This window comes from Bos mutus, chromosome 27 (genome assembly GCF_027580195.1).
Source record: "Bos mutus isolate GX-2022 chromosome 27, NWIPB_WYAK_1.1, whole genome shotgun sequence".
Lineage (NCBI taxonomy): Eukaryota > Metazoa > Chordata > Mammalia > Artiodactyla > Bovidae > Bos > Bos mutus.
In genome coordinates, this window is record NC_091643.1 from 19,961,038 (window position 1) to 19,973,204 (window position 12,167).

Below are 12,167 nucleotides of genomic sequence, written 5' to 3' on the forward strand. Positions count from 1 at the left end.
CCAGTCAAGATCATAAATAATGAGAGGCCTGTTCACTGAGGGATCTTCAAAGTAACAATGTGAAGATTGTTAATATCCATTCCAACATGATATTTAGAGAAGACTTACACTGAAGGAGAAAGCTGTTCACCAAGAATACCGTATGAGAATATGACAAATTCATATAATCCTAAAATTTAAGTATGAATACAAAAAACATTGCACTAATCCTATTTATCCTTTGTACCTCACTGGATGTGCTTAAAATGGAATTCAGATGAACATCATGGAATTATTTTTCAGCCAGATATTAATTTTTAATAAAGATATTCTTAAAATGGGCATATGTGTCTTATGAACACATTTCTCAATTTATAATCTGTGAAAATAAATTTATTTATTACATGTGATACGGGGTGGGCAGGGAACAAAGACCAAGTTTCAAGACAATTAATTCAACTGAATGTGTTACAGATTACCTGGTAACTTACATTTTATCTAAATGCCACCTGGGACTGAGCTTGGATAATATACAATTTAACTGGAGAACTGCTACTGCTACTGTTAAGTCACTTCAGTCGTGTCTGACTCTGTGCGACCCCATAGATGGCAGCCCAACAGGCTCCCCTGTCCCTGGGATTCTCCAGGCAAGGACACTGGAGTGGGTTGCCATTTCCTTCTCCAATGCATGAAAGTGAAAAGTGAAAGTGAAGTCGCTCAGTCGTGTCCGACTCTTAGCCACTCCATGGTCTGCAGCCTACCAGGCTCCTCTGCCCATGGGATTTTCCAGGAAAGAGTACTGGAGAACTAGGGACTGTTAAAGTACTCAGAAGTATGTATGTGCATGCTCAGTCACTCAATCATCTCCGATTCTTTGTGACCTCATGGACTATAGCCCCCCAGGCTCCTCTGTCCATGGGATTTCCCAGGCAAGAATACTGGAGTGGGTTGCCATTTCCTTTCTCCAGAGGATCTTCTCAACCCAGGCATTGAACCTGCATCCCCTGCAATGGCAGGTGGATTCTTTATCATTGTGTCACCTGGGAAGCCCCAAAACTATGTATATGTCCATTCTAAATATGTTCAAAAGCTTTAAAAAAATGTATCAAAGGAGTGGGGATCTAATTTACTGAGGTTCTATTGTGGGTTATATTAATCACATAATTTCATTTAATCCTCTCAAAGGTCTTGTGGAACGGGAATCATTATCCCCATTTGGTAAAGAATACACTGAAAGCTGCAGTGCCATAGCCACACGCTTAGAAAGCAGACAAGCAGAGAAAAGAATCCATCTGTTTGGCCTCAAAGCCTATTTGCTCTTTCAACTCTATCACATAGTTTTTTATGGTATCTTCGAGGGATGGTACTAAACTCTACTTTATTTCTGATTGATCTCCATTAAAAAATAGTTTTTAAACACCTTACTTTCTCCATTTCCAGAGTCTTATTCATTATTAACTATTTTATGGAAGCAAACATTTACACAGTAGAAATGTGACATTTAAAGAAACTCTTTCAGTAATCTTTCTGAATTTAAAACATGCTTCTCCAGTTGTCTTTCATCTAAATTTGTGGTTTCTTACAGAAGAGCATACGTGTCTAAATACTAATGCCTTCAAAATAAAAGAGCTAGGAAAGAAAACCTCACCTCAAATCTACATTGTATAACTGTATCACAGCCATAGGAATCACATTTTTAGGCATTGGCTTCAATGTCTACGATAGTATCTTAATCATTCTATCAATTTTGAACTCCGACTGAACCAATACTATTAAATATACAGTTAGCTCCCATGACATTAGCATAGTGACCTATCCACGGTATGTACTGAGTGTTGACTGAATGAACAAAAGGAGCAGAGAGGAACCACCAGAAATTACACTGAAAATAATGAAAATAAAAATTCCAACCAAACTTTACTTACTTTCAATATTTAGTGATGTAAAGTTACAGAAATGGTAGGCACAGAAAATGCATGCAAAGACACATATTTCGGAATACATAAAGTAACGTCAAACTCCAATCTATTCCTTGTTATAAGGAGGGGATAAATTTAGGACATTTATTTTGGAAGGGGATAAAGGCAATCAGGGAAGGGACACAAAGAGACCTAAAAGAATTCTGAAAAGGGTTGAGTGTTGGAATAATTTGAGATGTATTCAAATATTTATTTTCATGCATTGTAAAATCCTTATAAAAATTAATATTGAAAAACGAGATGACCACCATCTTAAATTTACATATCAAACAAGACTAGAATATTTGGATAATTGCTAATAAAACATCTGATCTTGACAGAAAATGCTGTAAAGGGAGATTAAAGGACAAGAAATATAAGTTCAAAAATACAAGAATTATAGAAGAGAAGCAATCTGTTTTAAGGACCTGGTCACTACAATTCAAAATAGGAAATTGGAATGCTATGTCTAACTATATCAATGCCCTATGTTTCTAAAATGGCCAGCATTAGAATACACGTATAATTAAATGAAAGTAGCATTTTAAAACAAAACATTACTAAAAACTTTTTTGCCTTTGCTTTTTAGGGAAAACAACAACTGGAAATTTTTAGAGGAGCCAAGCTCTGCTTTGATTCACATGTAAAATAAAACAAAATATAACAATACAAACTGCTTAAAACCTTATTCACTATTTTCAGACTCTACAGGTTAGAAAACCAAATGTTTGTCGGAAATAAAAATTTTAACCACTCAGATTATTACCTAATTAGATAATCATCAAGTCACAGTATAGAATTAGGAGACTTTAAAATTTACACTGTCATTGTATAAGCCCACATACTACTTGAAAAAGGAATACTAAAGTCTAAAACCCCCACATATAACTTGGCAATTTCTCCACCTGACATTTCCATGGGCTTTTAAAATTTACAAACCAAGAATCACAGTAAAACCAGAGCCAACCAAAGATTCAGGTAAGCATTAAGACAGTCATTTAAAAACCTGTTAAAAATGAATTCGATTCTGCATTGTGCTCTAAAATGCGGAGTCAAGAAATGAAACTTCATATGCCTTACTATACATGTAAAGCATCTGTGTCTTCTTGTTAATGTACCATCGGACTTCCTTAATTCTAGATAAACAAATGAATTAAATGGCCTGGAAAAACACTGAATATATCAGTTAGACTTGTAATTTAGCAGCTAGATTTGCTTACACATTCTCTTGACATCAACAGCAAAAAAACAAAGAGATTTTCATAACTAAAGGATCTTTTCCCAGCCTCCCTCAGCACCTAGATTATCTACCATTCTCTGGCTTCAGTGAAAGTGGTACATCTAATAAGAACTGCTCTGTGCCATAAATAAGGGTAATATCTAAATATGCACGTTATTCAATTTTAATCATGAAATTTTATTTGCATTTTGCATATTGATGAACAATATTGAACGATTTTTTATGTTTTATGCATAGCACCAAAACCCAATAAATGCTTAGGTCTAATTTTCTTTTTCTAGCTAATTTGAGAAAATTGATAATCTAAAAAAGTATAGAAGCACATTTTGGAAAATTATTGCATTATTTATAATGTTACGAGACCTTCAGTATAATAATAATACCTGAGACATTTAAAATGTTCTACCTATTACGATATATAATTCTCCTCTGTGTTACAATTACTCAAAAATAAATTAATAAAATAATACTAGTAATAATATATAATAACAGAAAATACACAATTTCCCATTCATATACTTCTGAGTTAAATTCCTACATGGCAAAGAGTACAGATGTTTTTTTTTTCACTCGAAGGATAAAATTATGTTCTTCAGGGAACATATTCATAGCCTAAGCTTCTTACATGCAAAGTGCCAGGCATGGTCCAGTACAAAAGAGAGCTAACAGACGAGTAGAAGAAAAAGATATGTATGAATAACTACAATTCAAGAACTCTGTGGTAAATGCCACAGAGTAATACAGAAAAAGAACCATAGGAATTTAAATGAGGAATATATTAGTTTCAGCTACAGGAATAAGGAAAGGGTATCCTCCTTCGGGGAGAAGGAAAAATAAAGAAGTTCTACCTATTTGTGTAGGGTTGAGGCAGAGAGAAGAGGTAATCTGTTAGTTATCAGAGTTCATGCTCCTTAATTATCATGATTTACTGAGCCAGAAATGGGGTTGTCAAGGTATAAGGGTGAGGAAGGGAGAAATAAGGCTGGGATAGAAACTGACTCCTGTTACAGTAATCTCACATAAATTTTGTAATATTAAAATGGCTGTGAGAAACTGAAGCAGACTGGGTTCTCAGAGAATTCTGTCTAAAGATATAGCTGCACTTACAGACAAGATGGCCTTTTTGTGCGTAGTGATAAAAGTCACCTATCTACTAGGAGGATACAAACAAAATCTGGAACTCAAAGTAACTCAATAAAGTTAAAATTTCCAACATAACTTCAAAACTGAAGGGAAAATGAGCAGTTATCATTTGAAAACATCTCCCCAAAGTCACTCATAGTACTGAATAAATCTTTGCTAATTTATAGTTTAATTTATAAATAGTTTAACTTTCCAAGAAAGCAGAAGTCTCTCTTTATTTATTCAGAGATAAATGGAGACACGTTAGATGGATAAATGTTAGGCCACGTGAAATAATATTCAAGCCATCTTCAATAACAACATATATTCAGAAGGATTTAATTCATGCCACTATTATATGAATTTCATTAGAATAGGGATAACAGTGTGGAGGTGCCAAGGAAAGCTGAAGAATTTTAATCTACAAAATTACCACTCAGAGAAAAATGTTTTTTTTAAATGCAAAACAGCTCATTATTTCTAAGGGGGTACCATCTTTCTGATACCATCCATAGCATATTTTTTATATAAATAATTCCAAAGCAGTTAATTATTTAAATATTAGGTACAAGATAATTTTCTTCAGTGTCTACAGATTACTTTAAAATTGTTTTAGGTTTTAAAAATATAAAAGCTACTGTTTAACATTAAAAAATTAATCATCATTTTAAAAAAGACTTTATACTACAAAGTATTTTTAGGTAAACCACTGAAAAACTTTGCAGTTAAATACCAAAGGACATAAAGGGTTACATTTTCAGTCTAAATTCAGCAAGAATACTAAGCAGAGAATGAAGATACCAACTGCACATTTCATATATTACCTTATGATAAGTGTGTATTAATATAGATATTTTTCACTGCTCTAATCTACTTTCTTTCAATATATAATGACGAAAACTTAGCCAATGGGGGGAAAAAAAGGCAGGGCTGTTACAACAGACCTGAAAAATCATTTGCATTTTCTCAGCTTGAAAAAGTATTGGTTATCTAGCAAACAAATTTTCCTCTGCCAGAAAGAAACAAAAAATACATATATCCTAACAAAGATGGGTAATTAGGACATAAACAAAAATTTTTAATTTTCATAATCACACACAGAAAATAATATATGTTGTTATAATCATAATCACCGAAAAAGCTGCAGTTCCATTTAACAAATAACTTTCAGTGTCTGACATTTAAGAGAAAGGGCTTAAAATCCTTGCTTCACCAGCTCTATGAATATGTCACAACTGCCAATAACAGATACGACAGCATTTCATTTACAGCAAAAAGATGCCAGTGAAATGCAGCCATATATATATGTATGTGTATATATATGTATACACACACACATATATATGCCAACTTCAAAAATTTTAACGGCAAAGCAAAAAAGAATCACTGAAGGGGAATACTACATCTGAAATGACTTACCTTTCGCCCATCACTTGCATGGCAATTCACATTTAGAGGAGTCAGTAAAGCCATTAGTTTTTCTTCATTACCACTCCTACAAAAAGGTAGGAAGTCAATTCCTATAAAATTATAGTGCTTCTTATGAATATTTATGGATATTTTTCACAACAGAATGGAAAATCATATGACTTCTTTGATTTCTTTTATATGGTTCTGAATGAATGTCTTTTGCTACACTTAATTCAATTCAATCAATATATTCCTAATTAATTTCTGTTAATCATCATATAGTGGTATATCTTAGATAAGGGAGCTTTCTACATTATTATTTGCTTTATTTATCTGCATAAAGTCATGTTCTTAATTACAAACAAACTTTAGTCTGATAAGTGATCTAAAACACTGGAGTTAAACATACAAAATGTTGTAAAAAGCTAATCAATTAAATTATAAATGAACAAGAACAAAAGAAAATGGATGAGAATTTTAACATTTACTTTATGCCCCTCATTCAAGCTTGGCTAGAAAAATTTCTAGAGAGAAATACAGATATAGTTATTTAAATACTTCAAGAATATGAACCGAAGAGCTGGGCAACTCGGTTTGCAGGTACCTTAAGAAATGTTCCAAATAAATTAACCTTATAATCATCACCATATTGAAAGACAGTCTCATTTAATACACTAACCATGCAAAATAAAGTATACAAAGATTTAGTATAAGGTCTTATCCACATTATCGCATAAAATCCAAGCAAGACAATAACATGCTTTAATTTTTATAGACCTCTACCTGCCCTCCCCCTTTTCTCCCTTAAATGCCTGATACTCACTTAAAACGAATGGAATCACTTACCTAGCAGCTTCTAGGAGTTCGTCTTTCTTGTATTCACCTAGATGATTGCAAAATATCATGCTGTTAGCATTTGGCAGAAGACAGATTAAGAAATGCAGTAGGCAGCAAATAGAGAATTAAATAGAGAAGAACAGAAAAAGAGAGTCCACACCCCGCTGGGTGATGGAGCCGTGACGTTAGCCAGCTTGTGAAGGCAGCATCACCAGTGCCTTGGAGACGGGCAGCAAATTGACGCAGCTTCTTGTCCAATCCTCAGATGAAATAGCTTTCTTCAGACGACCAATGAATGCTAAATCCCGTGTCCAGAAACACATTCCCTCTGATAACAGCATGCCAGTTGAAGACAATGTCCCCTCCCCCCTTTTCTATTCAGACTGTCACAGTATACTTGTGAGGCATAATACATTCTGAGACAAAAGCAAAATAATGTGGCTGTTTAAAGGTACAAATTACTAGTCTTCAAAAATCCTCAATTTTATTTTAATGACACGGAAAGTTTTTTCCCAAAAAAAAAAAAAAAAAAAAACCCCACACAACCATTAATTACCATTGCTGAGCTTTATAGCAGTAGAAAAAAAAAAATCAGGATCATGAAGCCTTTGCCTCAATAGGGTGAGTCTGTAGACTAGAAATACGTGAACTACGTACCAAATGCTGTGAACCCCTTGGAGGCAGTGCTCTAAAAACCCATGAATATGTTCTTAAATGACAATAATATTCTAGCATGCTGCAATCTACACTTTATGCAAATTCAATATCAAATTTTAAAAACAATAAATATTAAAAATATTTTTTTAAAAAAAGCCTAGGGTCTCTGAGAATGAGCAGACATTCATCTATTAAGATATGGATAATATTTTTCCATTCTATTGCTTAACACACCAAAGACTGAAAATAGGTATATACTTTAGAATTTTCAACACAAATTTCTTAGGGCATTCAAGAACTAAAAAGCAAGTCTTTGCCAGCACAATTGAAGGACAAGGAATTTTAATAATATAGAGTTTGTTCACTGAATGAATAAAAAGAACAGCTAGGACCATGATTCAGCTATAATATGCTGACTCAGTTTTCTATATCATTAAAGAAATAATTACATAAAATGTCTAAGCAAATAGTTATATGAAGGCAAATGTTAAGTGTGTATACATATATATATGTATAAGAAATAAAATTTTAGATTAAGATGTTATAACTCTATTAAGAAATAAGCTTAAATTACTTTTAAAAATCTTATCACTTATAAACATGAATTTTTTTGCATTTTGTTTGCTCTGCTACAGAATGTGGAAGACTGATAGAAATATTTTAAGGCCATCTCAGGACCATTAAGCATATGTTTAAATTCTATAACCCTTCATTAGCAAATATTTTTTTAGTTTAAACATTTCTCTTGATTCTTGGGTTAAGATTTTATTAAAATCTAGGAACTGTAAGCAGTAATTTTCAAACCAGGAAAAAGTTGTTAAATGTCTATTCTCTCCTAAAGGAATTTTATATACCAATGAAGTCATGGGTTCAACAATATATGTGAATAAGCTAGAATGCTTGCTTCACGATAAGAGTTTGCATTTCCAATTTCCATATATTATATCCCAGATTCTTCAGCTGATCAACAGTTTGAAATTTATATTATAATCCCCTAGCAAATAAGGTTCTTATCTTTCCAAAGACAAAATTCTACCCTTATTAAATATTTTAGGTGGCAATATGGAAGTGAGTGAGTCAATTTAAGATCCTTCTGAGAAAATGGTTCGACCCATACCCTCAAAATGCCTTAAGAATCAAGAGCAAAGTAAGTGAAATTATGGAATTATCTATAAAAGTCACTCATTTAGTCAAAAAACATTTATTTGAAAGGCCTATAGGCCAGATTCAAAACTGAAAAGACATTATCATTTCTGAACTCAAGAAATAAGAGTCTATTAAACAAGACAAACAAGTAAACCAATGATGAGAGTAGGAAATGAGTGTTACAGAGTGCTATAAAGAGTTTAAAGGCTAGTCTAATGGGATAAATAAGAAGCAGGCTAATTGTAGTCCAAGGAATGTTTCCCGGAAGAGGGAAAACTTGTGCAGGGTTTTTAAAGTAAGAACAGGTGATACTCCGATGAAAGGTGGGGGAGAAGGAAGCAACCAAAGGAAAAGAAACAAGAGAGGAAATGGCCACTTTAAACCTCAAAAAAAGGACATTTTACAGGGGACTGAGTAAAAACTAGGCAGAGAAGAAACACAAAGATCACAAGAATGGCACTCTAAGAAGTTTGAACTTTATTTTGAAAACAATGAGAAAATACTGAAATAGTTCAACAAGGAGAATGCAAAGTACATGTAAAGATTTGTAAAAGTAAAGTCTTCCCATATTCCACGCCAGTGAACTTTTTGTTGGAGAGTAAAGTGGCCCAAAGTGGGGGTAATGGGAGGTGAAAACAATAAATTCTGGCATAGTTTATATTTTGGAGTAAGTTATACATTTCCTGAGATACAGTAATCTGAAATTGAGAACTGAAAGCAGCTACTATTAAAATTAAAGTCACAGTGAAGCATGACTCCAATAACCTAAGAAATAAAATCACATAGAATTTGGGATCTTCAAAGTTCAAATCAATCCTCTTACATAAACTTCTCATCTAGTATAGCCTATTGATTTTTTCTCCAAAAGGCACTTTTATTGGCGGGGGGAAAAAAGTTATTCCCTCATGGTTAAACTGATAATAAACCAAAGCTTTCAAAAGGAAACATATAAGTACACCCAAAGGTGTCAGACTCAGTTATTACAAATGACTTTCTACTCACAGTTAGAGATCCTAGCACTTTAATCAGCTTTTCTGCAATACATTCCAACATCCACTATCTGGTGCCCGAGGACCACAATCCATAAACAGTGGAAGCTATTTTTCAAATGCTACACTGCAGGAACAACTAGCATAATGAATTTAGAGTCCCTCACATACTCTGACAACAAATCTGAGCTCCTTAACAGCTAAACCCCTTGTTCTATTTCATTTTAGCTGCAAATCTGAAAATATTCTGGCTGAGATTCTGGTGCTTTATGGAGCATTTATATTCTTTAATCACATCCAGATAAAGGCTAGCAATAGATCAGCCAGAAAGGAAACCAGGCCATTATAGTCAAGATAATAGCATTCAGGAAAGGATAAAATAGATGGCTTAAAAAAAAATTTTTTTTTATTAGAGTAAAATAAGTGGGATAAAAAAAAAAAAGCAAGCCACAAAGTTTACTTTCCAAAGTCTGAACTGTTTTTATTAGTAAAAATGGTTTATTAGTTTAAGTATTGACAGGATGCATAGAAATATAAATACACACACGCACAGACACAGACATACACAGTGGGGGCAGGGATATGAGTTACTGTGTTAAAAAGAGTATGCTGTCAGAAAGGTTAAAAATGAAAGTTAAAAAATAAAGGATAAAAGTAAAACCCCCCTTTGTATTTCTCTGAGGTAGTTAGAAACAACTTCTCTTTCACTTACTGTGAAGGCAAAATTACTTTGTGAATAAAAATGAAGAAAAACTGAATCAATAAACAGAAGTCATAATTAATGACTTATCTTAATTTCAACATCTTAAAGTGTTTTTGTCCCTTTCTTCGGCAACTGACAGGATTCAAAGCAGACTAAGTTTTCTAAAAATGAGTCATTTGCTTTTGTTGAGGTGGAACAATATGGAAAGATTATGAACACAGAGTCATAAATTCTAGAAGCAATAAAGGACTAAAAAAGAATTGTGACCTTTCTTTTCTCTACTTTGAAACCACACATAATGCATGCCTATCAGTAACATCTTTTGTTATATGCAATGAGAGGGGATGTAATTTGAAAGTCACCTTTCTCTTGTCACCTCATCCCCAATTTCAGAATTGCTGTCCTAAGTGATCATCAACATATTCATTTACAGTTAATGAAACTGATGCCAAGGCAATTAAATGAACTGTCTAAGGTTTCACTGAGTATTATTCACTATCTGTCAAGCCCTGAAAAATGCTATAATGTGAGCAGAAACTAACCAAATCTGAGTTTTGGAAGAAGTGACGGAAACAAAAGAAAAGAGTAACAAAACAGTAATAGCAATAAAATAGTTTTAAGAACAATGACAACAGCTAGCTTTAAATAGGCCAAACATATTTATATAACACAAGCCAAATATTTCCATCAAAACTACTTTAAAGCAGTGAACTTTCACATGAGCTTGTAAACATGGGCCCCCCCACCCAAAAATAGGTATGTCAATTTTACATTCTAGTTTAATATTTTGGACCAAAGGAATAGGAATGGAGGAAATGTATTCCAGGTCTATTAAAATGATCAATGCATTTTGCATTTCCCATAGCATGCATTAATTTCTCATGCTTTAGGTTTCTCAAGAGAAGAGGTATGTAAAGACTTCAAGAATCTCAATTAACAAGTTTAGGGACTCAGGTTGCTGAGTGCCAAAACCATGAATTGATCATTCTCATATAGGTATTTTCTCATTAAAGTGCCGACAAATACAAGAGATGAACTGATTCTTGTAACTAAACTGACAGCCAATATGGGGAAATAAAATATCACTTTAGGTGACATAATCCATTGTGTTTTCACTAATAGATTTGAAAATGTAAAAACAGTTATGTAGCTGTGGAAGGAATTTCACTGAAGCACCAGGAAATAATCTAATCTCAAGGTGTTAAGCTAGGTGTTTGATATCTACCATACAGAAACACGATCCTAGGAATGACTTGACTTTTCTCTCTGAAATTATTTTTTGAATTATTTATTTCAATTACTTGTTAATTGAATTTATTATTTCTCTGTCTGAAATTTTTCATGAACATTTTCAGGACAATTTTTTGGAGAAAAAAGTACCAAAGTATTAAAAGTTCTCAATGCCTACTTCCTATTTCTGAACCCTATCAATCTTCCTGCTCATTCTGATTCTGGTTTCAAAGTCCATACATTGGCTAAGTCTAAAATCGTGATCAAATTAAACACTCCATATCTGTGCTAAACATGGGAAAATTGGGGGCTTTAAAATTTTAGGTGTCAACAGAGTATTTTCCTGGTGGAGATCCTTTCTATCTTTTGTCTTCTACAACTCTGACCTTTCTAATTAGCTAACAGTCAACTTGTGCAACATAAACTTGAAGCTGTGCTGTCCAAACAGTACAGCTGGAACAAAATTTTCCAGTTTTTTAGGAAAATGGAGATGTCCCAATCCCTGCAGGGCAGCTGAAATCAATTTTCAAAGATAAAAGCTCCCCCCTCCCAAATACAACTATACTATCTTATATCATAATATTTATGACAACAATTATATATGTTAACAAAAAAATGTCCTTAAACATTACCACAATATTACATCCGTAACAAAGGTTCTACAAAAAAAGAAAATAATGCAGTCAATAGATGATTGTTAACAACAAGTTTCTTTGTATGCAGTAATGTGTCTTCACTTAGCCCCAGTAACTTAGATACATATCCCATTTATGGACATTTAGCAGGGTTTTTCAATGAAGAAGGAAATGGCAACCCACTCCAGCATTTTTGACTGGAGAATCCCATGGACAGAGGAGCTTTGTGGGCTACAGTCTACAGGATCGCAAAAGTGTAGA

At 33.3% G+C, this 12,167-nt stretch overlaps 1 protein-coding gene across 2 annotated transcripts in view; it reads right to left on the bottom strand.

The window, feature by feature from the left end:
* The window catches only part of TNKS (tankyrase), a 157,025-nt gene that overhangs the window by 69,705 nt on the left and 75,153 nt on the right, over nucleotides 1–12,167 (bottom strand). For both annotated transcript variants that reach the window (XM_070364361.1, XM_005907917.3), the window contains exons 4-5: nucleotides 6,556–6,592; nucleotides 5,719–5,794 (exon numbers count right to left, since the gene is read on the bottom strand). In XM_070364361.1, coding sequence (XP_070220462.1) covers nucleotides 5,719–5,794; nucleotides 6,556–6,592 — 113 coding nt within the window. The remainder of the gene's footprint in view (nucleotides 1–5,718; nucleotides 5,795–6,555; nucleotides 6,593–12,167) is intronic.